Raw genomic sequence first — 27,121 nt, 5'->3', positions numbered from 1 at the left:
CATTAATAATTGTGGAAGAGTACCACTCTTACGCACACATAATTTATGCACATTATTTCTTCTGGTTGGAATTGATCCAATTCTCTTAGAAAGAGCATGATGGTTTGGATTATATCTTCACCAATCTTACTCCCAAGATATTGGGTTCATGTCACTGTCATTGGGACTAAGTCAGAAATCAGTGCTCTCAGTTAGATTACATTTCCCTGCAGAATTAAACCTCACCTCCTTTGAGCTCTAAGTCATTCGGTCACAGGAGTGATGACTCATGGTCCAGAGATGCCAGTACTGATAAGCAGGGCAGACATCACCAACTTTGGGCAAAGTTCACATTTCTGACCCCAAGAAATAATTTGTTAAGGAACATCACACAGACCCATTGGAGGGGGTACTTCGAAGGCTGTGGATGGAACAATCCATTCAGTTTGGTCTGTGCATGGCTGCAAACACATGGCATTTGCCATCAAAATACTATGAGCACATTTTTCATCTCAGGCTTGTACCCTGTTCCTCCTTTCTTGCCTAAGAAAGAAAAGTTGGGGAAGGGAACTAGGATAGGTATGACATAAAATACCAGCCTAGAAAATCCATCCACTAGTAAATGGACACAATATAACCACAGCAGATATGGTCAAATGTACAATCAAATAGACTTTCATGTGAAAAATAAATAAGTACAATTTGTGCCCTGCACATAGTAGGTGGTGTTTTTGGCATACAAATGCAGGTAAAGTGTGATTCAGATTCTCCAAGAAGTGGAGAATCAAAGAATAATTTGTGTTAGCTTTTAAATTAGGGTTTGATTGACTTGTAACATCTTATCACTCAAAAATGTATTTTTAAATGATACTTTGCTTGGATTAATACTGAGCTGATTTCAACTTTTTTAATACCTAACAGCTGATTTTGGTAGGAGTTAAGCAAAAAAAAAAAAAAAAAAAAGTTATTGCTGGCATGAAAAGTGAGACAATTTTCAAACTAATCAGTTATTATTTTTAAATGGATTTTCTTATATACCCATAAGTCATATGCATCTCTCTGTAATGAAGCCAGGAAAAAATATAGTGTAATGATAATATCTGTTAAGTCAATTAATGATCAAAGGTTGTCCACATGCTAGATCTCTTAAAACACTATGTGCTACCTTGAGGGATAGAGCAAACTAGTGGACAGGGATGTACTTGGGCTTTAGAGAACAATTGGCGTATGCCAAAAGAACTTCTTCACTGATACTTCCCCTAGGGCAATGGAAGCTAAAGAGAAAATAAACAAATGGGACTACATCAAAATAAAAAGCTTTTTTACAGCAAAAGAAACCATCAACAAAACAACAAGAAAGCCCACAGTGTGGGAGAACATATTTGCAAATGAGAACAATTGGAAGTGAAAAAAAATCCCCAACTCCACAGTAATGAGTTTTATTCCCCAGGTAGGAACAGGAGTTTCTATGAGTGAGTGGCTCATTCCTTAAAGTCCTGGCTATTTGAACAGCTAGCTCTTATAATTAGCTTCACTTTGTTAATATTATAAGTCAGAAACTCTAAAATCTGAGTCCAAACATAGGTTCATATTTCTAAATAGAGAACTTTCTCTCATTGCCATCAGGTTTAGCAAACTCTCCTTGGGAGTGTTACATCTTTTGGTCAATATTTCTACACCCAAATAGAGTGTTCTGGAGCCTCCTCTTTGGAAAGTAGTTTGTCATCATCACCGGAGAGTGTTTAACTAACTGACTTCAGTGCGAGAGGCTGGATGCTAGGCTAGGAGCAGCAATCTGAAGTTAACTGCCAGCAAGAAGTCAGACTCTCGATGATGATGAGGCATGTGTGCATATTCCCAGTTTATTCTGGCATGTAACAGTTAATAATTTATATACAGTGAAGCGGAGTTAGTGAGTATCCTTCTTCCAGAAGAAAAGTAAAAAAAAAAAAAAAAAAAAAAGCAAACAAAAAAATATCTAAGAGCAAGATCAGGATTTGAAACAGTAAAAGGATCAGTGGGCAATGTAGCAAGTAGCAAAATCCTTTTAAATATTTAGCGGGGGATGCTGCAAACTGTGTCCAGAAACACCACCTTCCCGCGGTTTTGTCTACATGGCTTTGCAGCGCGGAAAAGCTGAGGTCTCTATTCTGTCCGAAGGAAAGGGAAAAAAAAGGAAAGGAAAGAACAACAGAACATCAAGGACAGTCCAGAGCTGGAAGCCTTTCCTCCTGCAAACTGAACTCCCAGCTCCTTTCCGGGCAAGCACATAGCCAGAGGAAATGAAAAGTAGAAAAACAATTTGTACACAGAACAATGAGATGGAGTTTCATTTTGCTTTCACACTCAAATAGAAATGTGGTTATACTTTTTTAAAGTAAATATGAATAAAAGGCAACGAGTCGAGTGTAAGAACTTTCTAAAGCGGCATTGCAGAAGAGCCCCACTTAACTTCTGTTCTTGAGCGTTGTTGCTTCAGCAACATAAAAGTCGTGGGAAAGCAAAGATACAGCTGTTTCCAGGCAAACAGCCCAGACTGGTCAACATCAACTCTCCTAGAGTCTCCCAAAAACCGAGAGAAACAAGCCCAAAGAGACGCCTGGGCACATGTGCGGGGGCTCGGAGTGGCGTGGGGAACGCGTGTCCGCCCCTCCCGCCCCCGACTCACCCGGGGCACCCACTGCAGGTGAAGGCGGCGAGCCGCTGAGCGCCCGGAGGTACGAGTTCAAATCCCGCTCACTCCCGGACACCCTCACCCCATCCAGGGCGCACCAAGTTTTCTGATCGCTTGCCCCCCGGGCCCTGAGTCAGTCCCCTCACTCTCCCCCTACCCAGGCCACAACAAAGGAGGCTCCCTAATGGAAGTGCGATCGCAGCCCGCAGGGATCCCCGGCGGAGACAGGGGAGAGTGCACCTGGCCGTGCCACGAACGGCCCCCCGAGGAGCGGGCGGGCGGGCGGGAGGCTCGCGCCGGGGACAAAGGGGTAGAGCGGGGCGCAGGGCGGGGCGCACGGGGGAGTCGGGTCGGCCGGGGACTCACCTTCGCAGCGGCTCGGCTGCGCTCCTCGTGGAGCAGGAGGGCTGCGGGCAGCAGCAGCAGCCAGACGCCGAGCCGGGGCCCCATGGTGGCGCGCCCGGGGCGGCGGCGGCTCCCGGCGGCGGGCGGCGGGCGGCGGGCGGCGGAGGGCGGCTGCTCGCTCTCGGAGGCCGGCGGCGCGCGAGCGCGGAGCACCACCGTCCGGGGCGCGGCGGCGGGCGGCGGAGACCTGAGCGGGGCCGGGCGAGCTCCTCAATTTGTTGGCGCTGCCCCCTCCCCTCGGCGGCGCGCGGGCGGCGTCTCAAAGGGGAGGACCCTGCGGCGCGGGTAAGAGGCGGCGGGAGCGCGCGGCCCCGGGAGTGTGGCTGCCGGCGCCCCGGGACGCCAGGGCTCTGCGCTCCGGCTCCGCGGCGCGACCCAGCGTCCCCGCGTCCCCAAACCCGACTGCGCGGAGGGCCGAGGCCGGCGGCCGGGGAGCCCGAGAGGCTGACGCTTCTCAGGGGCGGAAGCCGAGCCGGAGGTGAGAGCAACCCTCGGGACCGGGAGGGAGCCCCAGGCCGAAAAGCCACACGGACTTGGGGCGCCCTGTGCGGGCTGTTAGCAATGGAAGGGGGAGAGGATGGGGATCGGGAGGCCGCCGTGGCTTAGCGGCACCATCCAGGGCCTAAGTGGGACGGCCCCTCTTTCTTCCATCTCCGTCACCCCAGCCCAGAGGTGGGGGGCGCACCCCACTCTCGGACGGAGGAGGAGGCGGCGGCGGCTTAGGATGCTCCCCTCCCCGGCCCCTGCTCAGCCCGCTTTGTCTCTCCTTGCACGCTAGGACGGACCGACCCGCGCCCAGTGCGGCTGGACCGGGAGCATGGACAGAGACCGGTGCAAGGCGGCGGGCCCTGCCCTGCGGCGGTAAGAGACTTTATTTCTGCCTCGTCCCCGGGTAACTTTCAGGGCTTGCCAAGTCGGGGCGCACGCTCACGGCGCTGTTTTTCCTCCCTCTCCCTTCCAGGTGGCTGCTGCTGGGGGCCGTGACAGCTGGGCTCCTGGCCCAGAGCGTCCTGGCGGTAAGTCCTGGCTCCCGGTCACACGGGCTTGGATTCGCGCGCCGCGCGGGAGTGTGTGGTTGGGAAGCCCACTGCGTGCTCACCTGGGCGTGTGTGTGTGTGTGTGTGTGTGTGTCCGGGTGTCCCCGACAGCCCCTGCCCAGCCCAGCCTCTGAGAAAGCTCGCTTTCCCCAAGGAACTTCTCCGCTTTGCCTTCCCACCATCCATTAGTGCTTTGCAAGTGCTGGCCCTGCCACGGGAACCAGTCATTTAAAACGTGCAGCCTTGGCATCCTTTTCCTACGTTTAGGCAAAGCCTTAGAAGCCAGGGGAGGCTGTCAGGCACGTGGCAATGGGGCGCCAGGGTACCGGGAGAAGCGTGTTTGTGGATCTCAGAAGCTGGTGTCTAAGTGCTGTCCTGTCCTAGGCAGAGTTTGCTTCTTCCTCTAATGCACGCCTTTTGGGGGCGGGGGCGGGGGGGAGGGGAATGGGCGGGGCGAGGAGGACCATTAGCAACTTTGTGTTTCGCTTTAACCTTGGTGATGGAGGAAACGCTGGCTGGACATTTGGTCTGGCCCTGGCAGAGGCACCCTGGGTGCAGCTCAGGTCCCTCCAGGTGACCCGTTTACTGTGTGCCCCCACCCCAGCAGCCCTGCCCTTCCGAGCAGCTCTATCCATGTTGTCATGGCACTGGTGACGGTCCTGTGGGATTTTATAATTGTGGTTAAGTAATGGGCGCCACTTCTACTGAGCCTGATGGAGCTTGGCCATACCGCCACAGGTGTGGTGGGTCTCTTCAGCTGAGGACATGAGTGTTTAAACTGGAGGGGACTTCCTAGATGTTCATCCTCTCTGTACGCTGTTGGAGCATGACTTCTGTCACGCCTGACTTTCTCAGAGGACTCCGGCCCGGAATGCCTCCCCCCTTCTAGGGTCCCTACTCTGGGTCCAGTGCCCATAAAGGACAGTGGGAAGCTGTATTTGCAGTTTGATTTAAAGTCCGTTATTTTCACCTTGATCTGTCCTCACATAAAACAGGAATATTAAAGGCTGTGAGAGAGGAAGAACTACCCTAACTTGGGAAAGAACCTTTAGCCTTACTTTCCTGTAGCCTTCTGCTCCAGTTCAGGGATTGGGAAGTCAGAAAGGAAGTCAGAGACTTTGACTGGAACATTCCAGGCCAAAGTTTTCTTAGACCTCAGATCTGTTTCTTCCTTTCTACATGTCCTGATGTAAGAAGATCAAATATCCTGGACATTTGACCCTTAGGGGTCCTTATGCACATATGACCTCATGGGACTCGGCTCATTTTCATAAGGCAGAGCAAAACGCATGCATTGAAAAGAAGGACGGGACTTCTAGAAAGGAAAGCACTGAGTCCTGTTGACTCCCACACCCTCTGGTCCCCTAGAATCACTGCTGGTGATATCAGCGTTTTCCTTCCTGAGGATGGTGAGAGTCCCGGGAATCTTATCTAGGACTGATCCTAAAATCGGTGGATGCGGCTTCATGTCAGAATATGTGGGTCCTAAATGCAGCTCTGCACAGTCTCATAAATCCAGAGCCCTGTTTCCACACTTTGAGCAGGAAGAGAATATTCCTAGCTTCTTACAAAGGCCAGTGAGTGCCCTGCCACATGTAGTATACCTCTCTGCCTTCCTCTGACAACTTAGATGCTGCACACTCACCTGAGTCTCTTTGCTCTCTGATCCCTGGATGGGACCAAGCGCATTTATTGCCTAGCAGTGCTTCTCAGAGTGCAGTCCTTGGACCCCTGCGCTCACCTGTGAAGGCTGGTTAAAAATGCAGACTTCTGTTCCACAGACATTCTGATCAGACTTGCCAGGGTGGAGCCTCAGAGCCTGGAATCCGACTTGATGACAGAGTTTTGGAACCACTGAGCTAGAGTATTGTGTTGGGAGACAATGGTACTCACTTGTCAATTTGTTTCATGTCCCTGGGCTGTAGATTCTAAATCTAAACAGACAAAATGTTTCTGAGTTGTTTTACTAGAAAGCTATTAATAGTGTTATCCAACAGGCATGCGATTGGCGATATTCAACAATGGATCTTCTTACTGCCCACTGGCTTTAATAGCTATTCCTTGTAAAATAATTCCTTGGTCCTTAACTGTATGCATTCAAGTGTCTTTCTTCACTGTGGCAACTTCAGCTCCTCCCCTATTGGTGCGCCATACTCAAGAATCCTGTCTCGTTGCCCATGTGTACCCATTCTTCCCAGGGAGAGGTCAGTTCAGTAAAAGGGGCGGCTCATTGTTGCAGTGTGCAGGTGCTCCTAAGTGTCAGTATTTGTCTTCTGGTTGTGATTTCTCCTTGCTCTTAATGGTGGCTGACAGTGTTGTATTGGGAGCCTGGTTCCTAGGAAGGAGAACCACCCCTCACCCCTCATCCCTCACACTGCTGCTTTGCTCTGAATAGCAGGAGCCCAGTGCAAGGGAGAAGCAATATGATCCGTTGTCCAAAGGAGAAAAGGAAGCACAAATCCCACGGGGCAGCCTGGGCTCAGGACCCAACGTAAATACGTGTGCTTGGCCTGTGCCACCATGGGCAGCGCTCGCTGTTTGTTGTTCAGGTTGCCTTTCCTAAAGGTGCCCTCCCTTGGATGCAGAGCCAAGGTGCTGAGTGTGTATGCAGAGGCCCCTTCCCAACAGCAAGGCTGCATAATGGTTACCGCCCACACTCTGGAGGCAGGCTGCCTGGGCAGAGGCCCATTCCCAACTTCACAGCTGATGAGCTGCTGCCTCCCCCGGCACTCACCAAACCCCTATGTCCTGCAATATGGTACCCACCTCTAGGATTGGGGATGTCAGCGGATTGGATGGATATGTGTGAAGTGCGCTGGAGGGTGGCCTCGGAGCAAGAGCTCCAGGTGCCTGCTGGGCCTGTGTCAGGGAAGGTATCCACAGCAGCATGTTCTAAGGTTCAGGAGACTTAAAAGCAAAAGCACACACTGCAGCCTGTGCTGGCATGGTTAGTTATCTTCAGAGATGGGGCAGCAGCCTTGGAGATCTAAGGGACCAGTTCTTAGATCTTGATTCTGAAAGGAAAAGAATTCCAGAGAACAAAGGCCTTCTTCCCCTTAGGTTAAACATGCAGGGGGCCTGAGCTGACCTCATGACCAGCTGGAGAAACAGGCCCCAGACTGTAGATTCTCAGAGGTCTCAGGGTGTAGCCCTGTGCACCCCAGGACGTGCTGGCTCCAGGCTGCCTTCAGCACTAGCTTCAGGCTCCAGGGTGCTTTCTAGGAATCCAGTCCCTGGAAAATTCACTTGAAAAATTACCCTCCTGCATGCTGCCATACCTTTCCCTCCCCACAACCAAAAAACAAGAAAAGAAAAAGCAGCAGCAGCAGCAGCAATGTGTCCTAAAGATTTTCTCTTCTCCTTTCAATCAGTTTATTAAAAAATTATTTTAAAAAATGTATAATAACCAGAGAACATCCATCCTGATTTAAAGGGATTGTAATGTGGAAAAACTCTCTAGATGTCTGTTTCTATGTGCTCTTAGAACTGATATGTGTTTATGAAAATTTCAAAGAGTCTTCAGAATATGACGGCAGCATCTTGTGGGTTAATAAATTGATCTGTTTGGTTGTTTTACTGGAAAAAGAAGGGAAAAAGTGTTTAGTGCTAAGATGCTCCCCAGGCTCTATTTAAGAATCATGGAGAACAGTTCTTTCCCAGAATTCCCTAGCGTAGTCCTATTGTTTTAAAACCTGGACCCCTAAGAAAAAGGGAAATATCACAAGGCTCCTTCTTAATGGAAAAACAAACATGTCTCAGGAGGAAATTAAAGCGATCCTCCCTGGCGGCTGGTCAGGCTTGGCCGCAGTACCCGGCGCCAGCGGCTCATCCCAGCACCTCAGAACGAGACGCGGGTATGAAGGGAGGACGGGGAACATGGCTCGGGTATGAAGGGAGGACGGGGAACATGGCTCTAGCACTGTAGGTGAGTGTATTTGGAACCAGAGAGAGGGGGGGGAAAGAAATTCAAATAAGCTCTAGACTAGAAAGCAAAACCTGACTAAAATAATAAAAATCAAAGGATTGTCTGTTTTTCTGAAGAGAGGGGGAAAAAAAAAGAAAAAAAAAAAAAAGTATGACATGCTCCAATTAAATAATACAGAAAATTCAAAGGAAAATGAAAGGGCAGTGAATGTTTAACTTTTCAACATTATGTCTGATAATAATTGTGTCACTCTGTAAAAGATGGTTTTGAAATGTCTTGTTCTTTTAATCTGGGAAAGAATATTTATCTTTGACTAGAGGACTTCAGAGAAAGCTCTGAAATTGGCCCCTGCTGTATCCGCTGGTATCTGCTGGTATCCGCTGGGAGGTGGAGTCTGGAACCCCAGATTTAGGGAAGTCAGCTTGTAAACCTGGCGATCTGTGCAGTAGCCGGTGGCCTCTGGAGCTAAGGGCTGCACCGTAGTCTTGGGGAGCAACAAAGCCTCATGCCCACCTGGCCACTCACTGGCTGTTTGACCCGGGGCAAGTCATGCAATGCTTTGGTTCTGCTGTTGGTGTCAGTGCTGGGGGCTCCAGGTTATAGTGTCAGTGCTGAGGGCTCCAGGTTATGGTGCCAGTGCTGGGGGGGATCCAGGTTATGGTGTCAGTGCTGGGGGGCTCCAGGTTATGGTGTCAGTGCTGGGGGCTCCAGGTTATGGTGTCAGTGCTGGGGGCTCCAGGTTATGGTGTCAGTGCTGGGGGCTCCAGGTTATGGTGTCAGTGCTGGGGGGGCTCCAGGTTATGGTGTCAGTGCTGGGGGGGCTCCAGGTTATGGTGTCAGTGCTGGGGGGCTCCAGGTTATGGTGTCAGTGCTGGGGGCTCCAGGTTATGGTGTCAGTGCTGGGGGCTCCAGGTTATGGTGTCAGTGCTGGGGGAGGGGGGCTCCAGGTTATGGTGTCAGTGCTGGGGGGACTCCAGCTTATGGTGACAGTGCTGGGGGCTCCAGGTTATGGTGTCAGTGCTGGGGGCTCCAGGTTATGGTGTCAGTGCTGGGGGCTCCAGGTTATGGTGTCAGTGCTGGGGGCTCCAGGTTATGGTGTCAGTGCTGGGGGCTCCAGGTGAGCTGGGGAGCCAGAAGTGAGCACACACAGCGCCCACACCTGCCGCAGGCCCTTCCCTGAGCTGAAACCACGGAGATGAGCTGGTTCTCGCCCCTCCACCCCCACCCCAGAGATGAGCTGGCTTCCCCCTCCCCCCCCACCCCCTCCCGGCTGGAATAGGAATGTAACATTGGGAATAGGAAGGCTTTTCCAGGAAAGCATTTGGGCTGCTCCAGGATATGACTTAAAAGTAAATATGCTGCATCAGGCTTTTTATCTTTTTGTCTTTGTGAGGAGCTTCTGGAATTCAGTGAATGGAACTTAATCATCTAAGATGAGAGAATGGGAAGGACATTTGGTGTCTACCTACTGCCTCCCCTCTCATATCTGCTTGCTCCGTTAATGAGCCTGTCCTGGGACAGATGAAGGTCTGAATGACTCACTAACTTTGATTTCATGGGCTTCCCTGTGGTGTGACTTTTCTTTTGATTATTCATGAAAGGAAAAGGGGATATCTAATCTTAGGGAGACCCAAGGCACGTAGTCCAATTCCAGCCATGTGGTCAGGGAGTGAATTTCAAAGGAAGTACAAGTCTCCAGCAGCTCCCCCTGCAAGCTCTGTCCCACCCACCAGACACTAAGCCCCTGAGTGCCTGGATCTGGTCTCCTCATGTTGGTACCTCCCTGTCTCCCGCTGCTCGAGGCAGACTGCTGATGTGCACTGGGCGTTCTGTTCGCTTGTGTTCTGCTGCCTTGACTGAAGCTGCCTTTTGAAGCAACAAGTTATTTTGTTTAAAAAAAAAAAAAAAAAAAAAAAAAAAAAAAAAAGGAAGGAAGGAAGGAAGAAAGGAAGGAAGGAAGGAAGACAGGAAGGAAGACAGGAAGGAAGGAAGAAAAGGGGGGGGGAGTATAGTACAGCATTCTGGAAGAAAGAAAATAACATTAGTGGAAAAGCTGGCAAAATTCTCTGCAATTAATGTACTCATGTGAATGTCTAGTTCTGATGAAATGTGCCAAGACAATGTAAGATGTTGGCACAGCATCATCTTGTCTGGCCAAAGGGTATAGGGGACTCCTTGCACTGTCTTTGCAACTGTTCTGCAAACCTCCTCTTGGAAGCCAGAGACAGTCACATTTGGTGCACATAAGCCAGACAGACAAGTGCAAAGGAAAAAGCTGAGAAGCAGCAAGTCTGGGGCCAGTGGGCAGCAGATGGGGCAAGCAAGAGGAAAATATGGCTCCCATTCTCTTCTCTAGTAGGCGAAGTAAACAAAAGGCACTCCTGTGTGCTAAGAAATATGGCAGAAGTGGCCCCATCATGGGGAAAGGACTTTTGTCCCCCTCACTTGGGGGGAGTGCTGTGTGAAGAGAAGGGAGGAAGGGCACCCCAAGGGAGTTACCACAGCTCAGCATCCAATAGGAGGTCCGCAGGGAGCTGCAGCAGCCTCCCTCTTCTTGACTGACTAACCAGGCAGGGAAAATGGCTGCACCGTTGTTTCCTGAGTTTGCCATGGCATGGCGGGATTGCATGATGGTGTCCCTTCCAAGGAGACAATAAATGTGAATGCTCACACCTCTAGCCCTTGCTGATTTGTCAGGCCAGAGTTGGTAGGTGCTGAATGGAAAGAGGGAGACCTCCCCCACTTTCTTGCATGCCTGGAATACTGGGTGGGGAGCATGAAAGTGGCTCTGCTGGGATGTCCAGTGTCCCTGTGCTCTACTTCCGCAAGTACTCCCTACAAGCCATTATGGTGGAATTTGGAGTTAGCAATCTCCCTGTTGCCACAGCTTCTATTTCAGTTATGGACTGGGGGGAAAGGGCCAGAACCAGGATGGCCAATGGCCAGTGGCTGTTGCCTCACACGTTTGCCTCTGTCACCACCCTGCAGGAACAGAGCAGCCTCTGTCCCCTGGCCTTTCCAGTTCTGTTTTGCAGCTGGCTCCATACACACCCTATCTCCTCTGTGGAGCCTGTGGCCCCTGTGACATGAAGGACACCCTGCCCTCTCACCTATTAGAGTGCCCATGTGGCAGATGGCAGAATGCCTGTACCTGGCTGGGCCCTCTGCCCTTAGAATTGAGACCCACTTTAGAATCTAATTAGAGTGTGCCCTCTCAAACTCCTAGGACTTTTTAATTATCATCAGAGATCAATGACTTCAAGTCATCATTCATAACTTACATAGACATTAAACATCTGTCTCGCTCTTCCTCAAGGGTAATTACTGCTCCCACAATCCAAAGATGAGGACGTGTCACATTGTTCCCCCAGGATTTGTTCGGTACATTGCATGCTCCGGGGCCTGAAACACAGGGAGCATTCAGTGAAGTGTCTGTCCCATAAATGAGTGAAGATGTCAGTTGAAAATGAGATAGTTGAAAGTGTTCAAACAAATCTTCTGGATGAGGAATGCAGTCATGGAACAACTAATAAAAGATGAGATAAAAATGTAATTTTTCTCACTGCAGGGTGGGTTTTTTTGTTTTGTTTTTTTTTTTTTCCCCAAATTAAATGCTTCCCCCTCTGGGTAAAGCTAGGTGATAAAAGGAGCATTGATCGTCTGTGAAAGATTTGCATTTTTTCCTAGGGATTGTTTCAACCCCACCCATAAAATTCCTCTGTTGCTGCTTTTGCCCAGGTCCGTGATCTCCATGTGGGAATTACAGAAGAATTTGGGTTATTGAGTTACATGCACTGATTTTCTGGTACCTGGTAGAAATTATGTAACTTTTTCTGCATGTGGAGTGCTTTGGGCTCTGTGACTCTGTGGAGTGATGTGGGCTCGTGAGAACAGAGCAAAGGGCTTCTGCTGGCGAGTGGATCAAAGACACATGCTCCCTGGGAGGCCTCAAGGCTCTGGTTTGTCCATTAAAGAAAAGAGAGGCTGATTAGCAAGGACTGTACAATAATTGCAAACTGGTGTCAGGAAGGAGGTACGCAGGAAACAGACCAGGCCGTGGGACCTGCTCCCTCCTGTGCCCTTACCTCCCTGACTCTGGCTCCAGATTGGAGACAAGGAAGAGGACCTCCAAGAGGGTCTTTGTGAGGTCCCTGGGGATTGACATAAGAAATACTAACCCTTGAAGGTGCATTCTAGAGCTCCAGGTCCCCCAGGGACAGCTAAAATATCCCACAGGAACAACAGCAACTCCCTTTAGTGAGCACACTGGTACCAGGAACTAACCTCAGCTGCTGATACACATTACCTGCTAAAGGCCTACAACTCCGCAGTTATCCCACTTTAGAGATGTACGGAGTGAGGCACACACAGGTTAGGGCACGTGTTATGAGGTCAATAAGGAATAAAGTTGGGAATGAAGCCCAAGACTCGCTGACTCCAAAGCCTCTGCTCTTAACCACTGTGCAGGCTAACAAATCCCTAGCTGTCGAATACATATGCCTGTGTGCATATTTAAAACCCACAAGGTGTTGAGCATACAAAATGTATCTACTTACATCTAAATCTAATGTATACTACATGTAAAATATGTGTGTGTTATGTAGCTACATGGAATTTATAGAGTTAGATATTAGATATATGTAAATGATAGAGGGCAGATAAATGTAGATAATAGACAATGATAGTTGGAAGAAAGAGAGAAATAGAGAACACAGAGCACACATATGCACCCACATGCACTCAGGGCCTTTGGATGCTCCTGGCTCCTTTTTCTACAAGGCTGCCCAGGCAGATGACAGAAGAATGACTGTCTCTAGGGAGCATGAGAGTCCCGTTAGGGTCTGTAAAGAGGCTGCCCTGTGCATGTAGGTGGCTAAGGAGCTTGAGAAACAAAGACTAGCGAGGCTGCATTCAGGAGAAGCCCACACAGATGACCACGGAAGGCATGAGAGTGGGCAAGGGGGACTCCGAGAGGCAGAACTGGGTTCCTATGGAGATCTCCTTCTCTGGTCCTTTTCGAAATGCCAGGCCTTGAAGGTGTATGTACTACAGCTTGGAAAAGGGGAGAGGGACGTGTGAGCACAGCATGATTATCGCAGAGCACATGGAGAGGCTCTTGGAAGATTGTCAGTCCAAACTTGGAGAAAAATGTACTGAAACCCCCCTGGGGAGAAAGGGACCTTCCCACAATTATCTAGCTCGGCAGGAGACCTCCATGGTCAGCAGTGGAATGATGTCAGAATCCATTTTTTTTCCTGGGACAAAGCCAATTTCTTTATATTGGGGCTGCTCTGACTGTTGTGTGTTTATTTTAATGGTTTTCATTGGCATTTCCCACGTGCCAGCAGGTAGACGGGTGTGGCCTGTTAAAGAGTTGGAGCATCTAGGTTTGAGTCCAAAGTCTGGGGAAAGCCACTTCCTGTCTGAGCCTCCTTTCCTTCATATGTAAAACAGGGATGCTGATAATCATGTCACAGGTTCATGGTGAGATCATTCATGTGAAACTCGATGGCCAAATGAATGTGCCCGGTTCTACTAGGAATAGTAGAATGTACATCAATTCTATCATGTGCTCAGGTCTGGGTTCCAGAGCGAGGACAGGCCAGGAGCAGCAGGGTTAGAGTGTGTGAGGGGTGGGAAGTAGGAGTTGTCCAATTCTAGGATTGTCCATGTGTAGAAGTAGAGAGCAACCAGCAAGGGCTCACTGTCTGAGACCTAGTGTCTCTCTCCTTTGACTAGATCGGACTTGGAGTACCTCGGATTTCACATGTGATTGTACTCATCAGTAACTCATCAAGAGTTAGACCCTGCTGTTCAGAGGAGAGGAGCAGGACCATAGCATGGGGTTCACGAGGAATAAGGCCAGCTTGGGTCTTGAGTTGGAAACTTGTTTTTGCTACTTCAGCTGTGTAACTTTGGACAGGTTACTTAGCTTTTAAACTTTATTGCATTTCTAAAACTGGACTAAAAATAATTCTAACTCCTAAATGCGCTCTGAGGAGAAAAGAAGAAATTGCATGTAAAGATCTTAGTGATCTCAGCATTGTGGTGCTTGTTAGCTAGTGCCTACGTGGTTTTAGGTTTTGTGTGTGTGTGTTGAATGTTAGCTAGTGCCTACGTGGTTTTAGGTTTTGTGTGTGTGCGTGTGTGTGAATTAAATATGGATCTTCTTGCTCAAATTTTAAAAAGCAAAAGCCCTTGAAGCTACAGAGAGAAAAGTTCAAGTGTTACTAGAGTTTGGGGAAAAATTATTCGGGCCTCACTGCCATGACCGGGTGTTCTCTGTGTGTGGCCTTCAGGCAGAGCAAGGCACAGCAGGGCAGAGGAGGATGTGGCATGGGTGCACCAGCCAGCAAGCCTGAAGGGATGCAGGAGGAAGTTGGGATAAGATCCTGCCATCTTCACAGTGCCGGTGGTGCCCCAACGCTGAGCTGTGGACAAGCTCACCAGTGCACACACGGTTCACATGGCAAGATGGGTGCAGGGGCATCTTCCTACTGCCTTTGGACAGTTGTTTTCTTTTTCATGCATTTGAGAAATGCCAGCAAAACCTTTTAGTGTTAATCAAAGTTAGGTTAAGGTGCGACTAAATTATTTCCAGAACAAGTGGAAAGACTTAACAACAAAGAACATCTTGTTCAAATAATTCTGAGACCCAAGGATGATTTAACAAAGCAAGATAATTCAAAGAGGTTTTGGTCTGGCAACATGGCATAGAAAACACCCAGTTGAATCTTAGGAGAGAACTTCTTTCTTGAAAGAACAGAAGGACATCCCCCCTCCTCCCTCTCCTCCCATTCCCATTTCCTGGCAGGGCATTAGCTATGCACAGTGTCTGCTGTGGTTCCAGAAGTCAGGATAAACTGGACACACACACATACCTGTTTCCTTCTGAGCACCCAGGAGAGCAAGGCCAGTGGGTGGATTCTAACAGGAAGATCCCAGGCCAGAAATTCCAAGGAGGAAAACCACCTCCTTCCCTTTCTTCCTTACTTAGTCATTGTCCTCATTGTAACAGCTGTCCAAGTACAATCAAGGGCCAAGTAGGGGCCTGAAATAGTTTATTTTCCTATCTCAACACCACCTTTCTTCTCTGCCAGCTCTCACCAGGGTTCCCTGCCCACCACCCCCAGCTCTCAAGGCAATGTTAGCTCAGACAGGATTTCCTTCGTCACAGCCATCCGCTTTTCTGATCCAGTCTCCCCCTCCCCTTGCAAAACAAGGAATAGTAACAGCAAGTCGTCCAAAAGGATTTGTAAACCTTATGCCAAAACATGTAGACACCAGTTTCTGTGTGTGCTTACCAACATCAAGATGCCCAAGTTTGGAAAAATAAAATCTGTCTCTTGCTAAGTCACCTGATAACAATGTGTTGTCAGCTATCTACCTTGGCTTTTGTGAAATTGCAGAAGTTGCAAGCACATTCATTTTAATCGCGTATCTAAAAAGCTGCAAAGTTAAAACAAAAATGTCGATTTTAGCAAAAGTCATTCATTTAGATGAAGGCTGGAAGAAGGATGGGTCAGATTAGTCACATTTCCTGCTGTTACCGGGTCTGGTTCCCAACCTCACATGAGAACAGACCTTCGAGGCATGACATGAAACATTCTTTCAAAGCCTTAACAGATTTCCTGGGGTCTGGAAGGAGAATGCAGCCTTTAAATTCTCCCAAATGATTCTAGGGGAAACCAGAGCAACCCAATTATAGGAACGATGCAGATAATCAGTTCTGCTCTTGATTAAAATGGAAACTCAAATCACTCAGGGAGGGAAGTGTGCCCAGGACCAGTTAGGTGAGCTCAATTCATCCCTTCACTCCTGTTCGTATTTCCCTCTCTCTCTCTGTCTCTCTGTCTCTGTCTCTCTCTCTCTCTCTCTCTCTCTCTGTCTCTCTCTCTCTCTCTCTCTCTCTCAGCATTCTACTGTCCCTTTCCAATTAAATTGATCTTGCCAGGAGATACAGAAGACAAAGATTATTCTCTGCCTATTCATGTCAATAGAGTCCCAGCAAAGAAGTTGGGGGGGGGGGGGAGAGGGGGGAAGTAGTAAAATATCTCTTTACAGATCCTAATTTCCTCTTTTTATCCCTGTGCCAGAATTTCTTTGCCGAGACCCTGTGCTCTTCTAGATCTAAAACTTTGTTCAAAAATGGATCTGAAATTATTTATGCACAGAATTTGCCTCTGGTTTTCTATGAAACCAGTGGACCTTGGACTGGCAGGACTTTCGGATCACCTGGGAAGCTTTGTAGTAGGGTGATGCCCCCGATAGGAGCGGTCTGTTATCTGCTTCTCACCTGATTGGAATTTAATGTTCTAGAAATAAATGACTTATGACTTACTCTAGAAGGGGGAGAAAGTAAGATTAGTCATGCTCATTCTTCATTATTTGTTTTTAATCCAAACATTCTTAAGAAGTAAAAGCAGGTAAGAGTAGTGTTGACTTATGTCTAGAGATTCTAGAACAAGTAATGATTGGGCAGCACTGATACTTCAAATAACTGAGAAGGTCGGTTCCCCTAGAACCGTGGTCGGCAAACTGAGGCTTACAAGCCACATGCGGCTCTTTGGCCCCTTGAGTGTGGCTCTTCCACAAAATACCATGGCCTGGGTGAATCTATTTCGAAGAAGTGGCGTTAGAAGAAGTTTAAGTTTAAAAATTTTGGCTCTCAAAAGAAATTTCAATCGTTGTACTGTTGATATTTGGCTCTGTTGACTAATGAGTTTGCCAACCACTGCCCTAGAACAAAATCTAAACCCGGGACCATCGGCTTCTATTTGGTATAAAAACAAGAAAGCAAAGCCACATCAGTGTCTCACAGAAAAATAAATGTCTTTTTCTAATGTACCATTTACAGAATCTTTATTCTTCTTATTCTTGAGTTAAGGAAAGAAGACAAAGGCTATTAAGTCAATGAACAGTTTTGCCTTCTTGTTGGCTTGTACTCTTCGTTGGGTTAATTAGCCTGAGTCTAAGAATCAACAGAAAGACGGACTTCATGAGGTTTTTCTTAGTTCCTCACATTAAAAAAAAAAAAAAAAAAAAAAAAAAAAATTTATTTCAGATCTTCTTTCTAAGCATTTTATGTCTTAAAAAAATAGGTAAATTTCCTGAAGTAAAAAATAAAATCTTGATACATGATTCACACACCCCATATGCAACAAATACAGTGCTTGTAAACTAATCATTTGGAAACAATCTTATTAATGTCACTTCAGGTTGTTGATTCTTTTATACTTGTTTTTTTAACTGTGGTAAAATACACGTAACACAAAATTTACTATTGATATCTTCATCCGTTTTAAGTGTAGAGTTCATAGCATTAAGAACATTTTCATTGTTATGCAACCAGCCTTACCATCCATCTCCAGAATTTCAGAACTTTTTTTATCATCCCAAACTGAAACTCTGTCCCCATTAAAAACAGATTCCCCGTTTCCCTTTCCCCAGCCCCTGACAATGTCTATTCTACTTTCTGTTTCTTGGAGTGGACCTATTTTAGGGACTTCATGTAAGTGGAATCACACAAGATTTGTCCTTTTGTAACCCGTTTATTTTACTTAGCAATATGTCTTCAAGCTTCAACCGTGTGATAGCATGTGTGGTAGTTTCCTTCCTATTTGAGGCTGAATAATATCCCTGTCCTTTATTAAGTTATTATTTTAAAGCTCAGTTTTGTTTTCTTGATTGGTGGGTTTTAATGGCTAATGTCAGGTTTAGAAGAAGTGAGTCACAGATCAAACCAGAGGGACACCTGGGCCAGGTGGCCATGAGTCCTCCTGTACTTCTCTCCCTCAGACTCAGTCTCCCCACTTCTGCATGTCTCCTCTTGATGCATGTCTTGCTTTCTGGCAAATGTTGACCTCCCTGATAGGGTGGATTCTGCATGTGCTGGTGCGAGTATCCTCTGGGTCAAGCACGAACATGCAGGAGTGAAGCTTAGGAGCAAGGCCTGGGTTGGAACTACAGATGAGGTCGCCACGGAGTCAGGGCCTCTCCTGAGGCCATGGGACTACACAAGGTTTCTCGGGAAGAAAATAGGGAATGGAAGCCTCAAGACGCGAAGTGGGTAGGAGAAGCTGTAACTCAGAAGGCTGGCAGAGGAGACTGTCTCTGGGAGGGTCCTGAGATCAAGCCCTCAGATGCCACCAAGATAAGTCTTACCCACGAGCTTATCAAATTAGAGGCCCTCTCTTCTCACCGAGCTGGGGTCACAGAGTCAGTGAGTTGAGGAGACTCCAGGGCATGGAGAAGTGGAGATGGGGATTCTAAACTAGTCTGATGAGGGTCCATCTCCAGCCACTGCTCTTCCTCCTCTCTGCTGGACTCCGACTCCTGGAGGGTTCAGAACATGTCTCATGCATCATTGTTTCCTCCCTTGGCACAGTGGCCTGCCTAGCGGTGCTTAAAGAACTTTATTAAATCATGTGCTGTGTAATCATTCCATGGGAAGGCTAAACATATTTCAGGTTTCTAAGCCAACGAGAATGGTGACATGATCAGAAGGCTGCCAGGGCCGCCTGGGTAAGGTCAGCTGCTCAGGAGGGAGGACACCCAGAGGCAGGCTCAAAGAAAGGGACCCCTTTTTAATATTTCAGTCTGACACGTTGAGCCCAAACTCTCATTTTGCACCAGCCCTCTCCCCGCACCCCTTCCAGCTGCTGAACTATCTCTCAGTCTTAGAGAAGCAAATAGACAAAGACACTAATCCTGGGAAAACCTAGAATTCTATGGTGGGCGTGGAGGTGACATTTCTCAAAGAGGTTGAGAGCCTGTGGCCACATCACTGGTTTAGATCCCAAAGATAGGATGGGTTGAGGCCAGCTAGTTATTCTGCCTTTTCTCTTCTGCAAACTCTGTTTGGGGAACTGTCAGCAGGCTGTTGAATCAAAGCCCAGGAGGAGGAGAACATCTGTGTGAGAGGAGGCTGCCTGACTGGAGATGTTGGGATGCTGTGTGGATAGCTGGCACTGGTCTTGCTGTGAGCTTTTTCTTTGCTAAGTCAGTTGTGTTGAATGGGTCTCTTTAATAAATACTCGTCCCCCTGCAGTTGTGAAACCCAGGGTTTAAATAAGTGATTTGTCATAGGAGCTGTGGGCCAATTGGAGGGTCTTTTTCCCAAGCAGAGAAACCCAGTTGACAATGGCTCAGAGGTGTCTTCTCTTCCCACCCCTCTGTGCTCATCATGGGAGGACACGCAGGGATACAGTAAGAAACTCCCAAAGGAAAAAGGGCTTCTTCTTCCCCCAAACCTGAGCATGGCCCCCTGAGTCCTGTGAGGGCAGGGACCAGGGGATGGGCATGCTGACTCTCCAGTACCCAGTGGAAGGTTGAACTGGGATCTAACTCACAGGACAGAAAGATACCAGCAGAGGGAAGAAAAAGCAAAGTCAGGAGTCCTGGTCAGAACCAACACTAAATGTTTGGGGCCCTTTTTTTTTTTTCCCCACAGAATCACAGCACAAATCATTATGCTCAGTGCCATCCCTCAGAAATATGCACCTGAGGTCAACTGATGAGGAGTTCTTTCATTGTTTTCACTCAGTTTAAATTGCTAGATTAAAAACTACTGGGGTAGACAGACGTTGGCTTATCTACAAAATCAAACTAAGGCAAAATATGCTTCCACTGCAAGACAGAGTGCCAAACTATTTCATAGCCTGCATTTTCTTTTTCTCTTGAGCTTCAGCCCCAAAGGGAAGTCAGGCATTTGGCCAACGAGCAGTCTATGGACTGAGTTGAACTTTTTCTGGAGGGCAGGAGCGATCGGCCAGTGACCTCCTTTGTGCTTCCAGAAACTTAGCCTGGTCTGACAAGAGTAAGAATATGGAAAGCGAACCAATGACCAAAATCACACAATCTGTGGGAATGGGCGGTGGCCATCCATCAAAACCCCCCAGTTAGCAAGCAAAGTGATAACTGGACTTATTCTTTCAAGAGTCTCGCCCTACTGGGCCCATGATAGTAAGATTTAAGGGAAAGGGTGCTGGCCTGAGAAGTTACGGTTTCCTGTAAACTCTGATACCTGACAAGTAGTGAGACCTATACGTAGGTGATAACTTCTCACCTGGATGCCTGAGAAACCAAATCAGGCAAAACTCGCCAGTCCTGGCTGAATCTGCAGAGCCGGGCCAGAGCAGTGCTGGCCCAGCTCTGCAGATTCAGATCTGATTCAGCAGATGCATGTTCAGCAGATCTGGGCAGGATCTGACACTCTGCATTTCCAATCCACTCTCCAGGGATGGGATGCCACTGGTGCAGGGCCCACAATTTGGGGAGAAGCCCTAGACACCGTTTCTAGAGCCTTTGGATTCTGTTTTTCCTTTGAGTAGGAAAACTACTCAATTCCACTTCCTAGAAATTGATAGAATGTGTAACCAGGGCTCGCTTGACCCTGGAATGACTTGCCAACCTCTAAAATGCTGCAGGAATCACACCACACTTGCTTGTACAGGCAAGTTTTGAAAAGCCCTAGGAGGGAAAGAGCATTTTCATCTGCTGGTCTCTAGAAGTGTTAGGAATTTCTCCTTTACAAAGCAGTTTATCTTTTGACAAGTGGGGCCAAGACTTTGGGGACATGTCCTACCTGAGAGCAAGTTCGCCCCTTGCAAAAACAGCCTGTTAGAGGAGCAAGGAGAAGGAATAGAAGAAGGGGCATCATGGCCTATTTCACAAAAACCCACTTACTCCCATAAAAATGGGTCTTCTTCACACCATCAACCGTAGCTCATCATCTGAACAAAGTTTAAAACAAAGGTGTATCTAGTGATCAGAAGTCAACACATTTCTGAATAACTGTTTAGAACCAATTATTAGAAACTGACAAAATAGAACAGGAGAGAGAGAAAAATCCTGCTTCATGGACAGTCTCCTTGAAGCCTGATTCCTTTTGAAATGAGGTTGAAAGCACAGGTCCCTCACCCCCACACCCAGTTATCTTTCTCCGTTGTTAGAGGCAGTTCTGTATCTCATGGAGTGATACTTGGTTTTCCCTAGTGATGGTCAATTATGTATTTGGTAGTCTCCAGTGAAAGCATTTATGAAACAGAATCCTCTGGAAAATTCTATGTCAGACAATCAAGTAGTAGAAAAGAAAGCTAAGATTAAGAAGACAGGCGTATTACCTAAATGTCTACAAGGGAAATCATCTTGGAAGATTAGTGGCGGTAGAGAATTCTTGGGTGGAACAATCACTGTGGGGGTGCGGTAACGGGAGAGTCCTCTGTGGACTTTAATCCATTTGTCCCTTTGTTGTCTCTGCACTTCTTCAGGCTCCTTCTTCCCGTAAGTCCTCCTCCCCTCCCCTTCAAGGGACAGACTTTGTACTTTGCACGTGGTAGAGCAGCAGGACCCAGCGTCTCCCACATTATGGCTGTGTCCTGTCCCAGAACTTTCAGTCCTTAGCTTCTAACTCAGGTTGTTACCTGCCCATCGCCCAAGGTGAGGAGCTATGACCTCAGAGTCCAGCTCACGTGGCTTCAAATCAGGCTCCATCAGTCACAATCTATATAACCTTGGGCTAGATCTCTCATTTTGGGTGGCCCTTGTTTTCCTCTTCTGTAAAGTGTGGTTATAGTCTCTCCTCAGCTAGTTGCTAAGAGGAATACATTTCATAACGTATGGAAGGCACTGAACACAGTGCCTATTAGGAATAAACATCCCAGCAGGTTCTGTGATTACTGCTTTTTCCTCTGAACTCAGTGACCACTTGAACTTGAGAATGTCCTCTCCTTGCCACTCTCTCCAGTGACAGCACACTCCTCCAACCCCCTCTGCATCCCTCAGTCATGAAGCCTTGGCAGGTAATTCTACATTTTCCAATGTAGAGACAGCTCCTTCAGCCTCTTTTCTCATCAGCATATTTTGGGCCACAGGAAGTGTCTTAAATAGGCTGTTTCTGGATATCAGTTATCTGAGTTTTCATTTTCCCAAATTTGCATGGGCCTCCTTCTCCGGAGACTACAGTCTCAACAACATAGATTCCACAGAAAGGGGCTGCATGCCTGACTCTTCCTCAATCCCCACACCTTGTCCAGCTGCCTCTTTAGTGACTCTTACTCTGCTGAGTCATGCCCACTGGGATCCATTCACATCCTAATCTGTTCCTGATTGTCAGCCTGTTCATCTGCATGGCACCGTGAGAATAATACTGTATTAACATGAGAAACCAATGAAACTCCATCTCAGATGGCAGCTCATAAAGCCAACTGAAAAAAACACGACCAATTTATAACCAAAAAGTCTTAACCATGGATAGATAATAAGTTTGAATTCAAGCCAAAACCTGGTAATATTTGCCACCCTACCCCCCAGAAGTTTGAAGCTGAACTCGTAGTCGCATGTAGTCTCAGCTTCAGACACCTCTGCCCTGTTCCCTTGTGTGACATCTGCTGGTCTGCTAACTTCGGTTACCCTCTTCCCAGGACCCCCATTTCAGCTGCTTCTGTAGCTTGCGATCAGGAGGGCTCCTGACCATCCACATCTTGGCCTCACCAGCTACTCTGCTTAAGTTAGTTCACTTCCCTCCACTGGCTTCCTTCCATTTGCTCAGTGCCTCACCCACCCCACACGGCTCAGCACATTCAGTCACCCACACTAGACACTGAAGACAAGTGTCTCCCCACATCATTGATCACAGTGGGTTCATCACCACTGCCACCCAGCCATCCTTCCTGGCTCATCCATCTCAGGGTCAAAATGACCCTACCTCTAACAATCAATTCTTGTCATTAGAAGGCAAGAGATTGAAGAGTGCTGTCAGAGTGATCTTCTTAAATAGTCCCAGATGATTTGTAATTGTATGTCTTTTTATAGTGAAGAGCCAGACATGGGAAATTAAGAGGAAAAACGAATAAATGCCACTTGAAGTTGTTGGTTCATGTTGATTCAAGAGTGGAATTTATTCTGTGGGTGTCACTGAAGCATTAAAATTCCCCCCCAAACAGTTTTGGAGAAATAGACCCACACCCCACTAATTTTGTTTTCATAATTCGTTAAGGCACTTGTTCCAAGTGAAGTTTTAGTACTTAGCCATCACTTCTTAAAAGTCACCCTTTAAAACAAAATTGTGAACATAAAAACAGCTTTCATTGGTCACATACACAGGATGATTAAATTCCTCTCAACTTAGTAAAATCTCAATAGATTTTTTATAACATTTTCCTGAAATGTTAATATGAAACAGAGTCAATATTTTTTTTAATCCTCACCCAAGAAAATATTTTTATTGATTTCATTTTATTTCATTGTTGACAGTATTATAGATGTCTCCCATTTTCTCCCTTTTGTTCTCCTCTGCCTAGCTCCTACCCATGCCCACTCCCAGGTCTTCACCACCCTATTTTTCATGTCCATGGGCTATGCATAAAGTATATAATTTCTTTGGTTTATCTTTCCTTGTCTCCCCACCCCCACATCAAGATATGTCAGTCTGTTCCATGCCTCCAAGCTTCGGGCCTTATTGATTTTAGAGAGAGAGGAAAGGGGAGATAGGGAGAAATAGTGATGTGAGAAACATCAATTGGTTGCCTTGAACCCCAACCTTTTAGTGTATGGAAGGATGTTCCAACAAACTGGGCTACCCAGCCAAGGCAATAAGGGGTCAATATTTTAAATGATCATTAGGTGATGGTAGAACTATAAATTGTGTGCCATAAGCCTCATTAATCTATACTAATAATTATGACTTTGTCTTCAGTAAACAACAGTGAGAACTCTTCAGTTAATACTGAAAAAGTTATTATAATTAGATGTAAAAGCTCAAAGGCAGGACTTCAGGGATAAACTTGTCCAAATTTCTTCTAAACATGAGGGGGCTGGGGTCCAGAGAGGTACAGAGACCTGCCGGTAAATGGACAGCTAGTTCCTGTTAGAATTAACACCCGAGCCCTAGCTCAGAGTCAGCCTTGATAAACGAATGTTGTCATCTAACCTCACTAAATTAAGTAATTTTATAGATTAGATCATTTTTTTAGTAAATTACATGATTCGCTGTTTTGAAAAGTTTGTTTTGGAAGTGGTGAACAGAGCATTCTATCAAGAAGCCAGAACCCTTTGATCTTCATAGAACTACATCAGAGACAAGGCTCAGACTTCTTTGAGGACCCATGGTATAGCAAAAAATAAATGTTTCATCTATTTTAGCACAATGTGTTTAAAGTTCCTAACCAGGTAAAGAGATAGGACTGCATGCAGGAATAAATCAAATGGAGTTTAGACCTTTAAACAAGTTACTTATTACTTCAACCCCTGCGGTACCACATTTTTTTAATGTTAGTGATTTAATGTTTTAAAAGATATACTAAATTTAAAACAATGTGAGGCACCACCGCATTTATTCTTCCATTGTCCTGTGCATGTCTAAGGACAATTCCGTTCCCGCCTCCCTGATATCACCTTGAGTCAACCTGAGTTTTGATTTTTTTGAAGTTGAAAAGCCCAAATTCCTGAATACCTAACTTAGAGATCCCAGAAAGCTGAGATGTGACTCAAAGGCTTTCTTAAAAGACTTAGACAATAGTGAGGAAGGGGCAAGGTTGGGAGTGGGGTGATTCTGAAGAGAGAATGAAAGAAGATAGGGTCAGCCAGCCAGAGTTATAAAATGTGGTATTCAGAGGGTTAAGCTATCTCAGTGCCCCTAGATAGGTTAGAAAATCGCTGCCTCTCCTCCTTGTTACTGATACTTTATATTTGTCCTAGTTCTTTGTACTTTTCAAAGAAAAGTTGCTTAGCCTTTCTCTCATGTAATCCTCAGAGCCGCCTTGTCAATATAAGGGCGGGCAGGTGCAGTCATCCCTGTTTACGGCTGAAGAAAAGGAAAGTCGGAGGAATTCAATAACATGATAACGGCGCTAGATTGTGACAGAGCTGGTGCCGGGCCCTTCTTTATCATGAAATGTTTGTTCCAAGCAAATTATTTCAGACTCACATAGTTCCACAGACATGAGCATTTAGTATTATCAAGCACCCCAAGAAAGAATTATAACTGCCATGACATTGGTAAGAAAAGAGAAACTCCTGCCCAGCCAGTGTGTCTCTGTGATTGAGCATAAACCTATGAATCAGGAGGTCAAGGTTCAATTCCTGGTTAGGGCACATGTCTAGGTTGTGGGTTCGATCCCCAGTGTCGGGTGGGCAGAGGCGGCCAATCAATGATTCTCTCTCCTCATTGATTTTTTTTTTTTCTCTCTCTCTCTCTCTACCTCTCCCTTCCTCTCTGAAATCAATAAAAATATATTTTTAAAAAAAGAGAAGCTCTCATTGATTCCCCCAACTAAAACCAGCAAAGTGTATACTTCCATGGTGAGTAGAGGAGGAGTTTAAAAAAAGTGTAGCAGTCTACAGTATAATGAAGCCAGCTTTGCATCACTGTTAATGGCAAAACTAAATATGACAGATTCAGCAAGTGTATTGTTACTTCAGCTGCCAGACCAACACTGTGTGTTTTGTTTTTCTGTAAATATGAATTGCTTTTTTATAATCTGAGAGCACTATCACAGTTTTCCAATGAAATGTGATGGATCAGAAGCTTTACCATGAAAGATGTGAAGACTTTCCATGTCCCCTTTAACTGAGAATGGAACTTGATTTTGTTTTGCAAGTCACTCTTATAGCTGCATGACTTCATCGCAAGCAAGCTAAATAAAGGAATTTTCAGTATTATAACGGTCACTAAGCAGACAACTGACACGTCAGCATTTGGAAGGGGGGTAAGGTTTCAGGGCCGTCGTGGAAAGATACCGCTCCAACACCGTGTTTCACTTGAGTGCCTCATTGTGTAGGTGGGTGGCGAGTTGGAATGAAGCTGGGAGATGGTGGGCAGTGAGGGAGGAGTAATAACATGCCAGAGTCCTTCCCAGCCAGGATGTCAGCTTGATTGGGGCAAGTCCCTTGAAATCTATTGTGACTCCCCATCTGCTTGTTCACAAGTCATCTGAGCAACTCTGAAAAGGGGCTAACACCTCCTTAGGCCAATGTTTTTGGGATTCTCTTTGTTTTTCCAGGTTTCCAGTATTGGCCATCCCCCTTCCCTCCTGAAATGCTTCTCTGGGAAACGGGGCACTATTTGCTTTATTCAGAGTGCCTCCCAAGGCGGTGCCATATAGGTCCCACACATGGCTTCCATGTCGCAAGATAATTCACCCTGCTCCTTTGAATCAAAGAGCTCCTGTTAGATGCTTTTCCTGAGAGCAATTAGTTTCCAAAACAGCAATTAAGAAGCATATTCTACCAGCAGCTGGGAGTAGGGTTCCCTTTCTTGGCAACTGACCTATTTTGGCTGACTGATTCCTCCCGACATAGTTTGGTAATCAGGCTATTAGACCGTCTTGGAGTCTTCATTGCCTACATTCCTCTATGGTGTGTCTTACATCCTAAATTCTACATAAAATAGCCACTTTTCAAATGCTATTTAAATAATCCCTGGGTGTTCAGATTCTTTTGGAGTCCATAAGATTGTTTTCTTCTCATAGATGTTTTCACAAAAGGAAATGTGCTGATGCCCCTTTTTTGTTTTTCTAGAAAGATCCCAACACTCTTAACATATCTTCCAAAGATCAGCTTGAACATTTTATACTGGGCTTAAAATATACCAGTAAAACTGCATGATAATGCCAGGCCATAACAAAGTACAAGTTGCTGGCCCAGGGCAATTGGTACTATATAGCTCCAATTCTATAGACTCATCCTCAAAGTTGTAGAACAAGATTACTTGAGAGATAGGAAACCTGCCCCAAACCTCCATAACATTTTTGCTGCAGCCTATTTTTCATTTTAGTCTTCTCAGAGGTTTGACTGCAGCAATTTTCCATTTTAGCCTTCCCAGAGGTTTTCATGTTGTTGAAAAGAGGAGGAAGTCATAATTTTCTCTGCCTGTCAATAGCGGTCAAGTCCACCACAGAACTGACGCCATTAGGCAATCTGCCTGGGCTCAGCTGCCTTGACCCACGAAAACTCATGCCTGACCCTCATTCCCCAGACCCTGGCTGCTATGATAATGAGAGAGAGGGCAGGAAAATGGGCCAACAAACCCCAACAGCTCCATGAGAGGGAAGGCAGGGAGGTGTGCTAACACACCCCAACAGGCCTCAGATTCCAATCATT

The 27,121-nt window shown here is 46.7% G+C and overlaps 2 protein-coding genes across 2 annotated transcripts in view; one reads left to right on the top strand and one right to left on the bottom strand.

Moving 5' to 3' along the window:
* COL4A1 (collagen type IV alpha 1 chain) overlaps positions 1 to 3,284 on the bottom strand; it is a 143,241-nt gene extending 139,957 nt beyond the window's left edge. The window contains exon 1 of the mRNA XM_084879936.1: positions 3,020 to 3,284. Within this exon, the coding sequence (XP_084736062.1) occupies positions 3,020 to 3,103 (84 nt within the window). The 5' untranslated portion in view covers positions 3,104 to 3,284. The remainder of the gene's footprint in view (positions 1 to 3,019) is intronic.
* Positions 3,285 to 3,394: 110 nt separating this feature from the next.
* Positions 3,395 to 27,121, top strand: part of COL4A2 (collagen type IV alpha 2 chain) — a 181,920-nt gene continuing 158,193 nt past the window's right edge. The window contains exons 1-3 of the mRNA XM_084879934.1: positions 3,395 to 3,536; positions 3,837 to 3,919; positions 4,020 to 4,074. Of these exons, the coding sequence (XP_084736060.1) occupies positions 3,876 to 3,919; positions 4,020 to 4,074 (99 nt within the window). The 5' untranslated portion in view covers positions 3,395 to 3,536; positions 3,837 to 3,875. The remainder of the gene's footprint in view (positions 3,537 to 3,836; positions 3,920 to 4,019; positions 4,075 to 27,121) is intronic.

Source organism: Pipistrellus hanaki (genome assembly GCF_964339955.1).
Source record: "Pipistrellus hanaki genome assembly, chromosome: 3".
Taxonomy (NCBI): Eukaryota; Metazoa; Chordata; class Mammalia; order Chiroptera; family Vespertilionidae; genus Pipistrellus; species Pipistrellus hanaki.
This window is presented reverse-complemented; position numbering and strand designations above follow the sequence as displayed.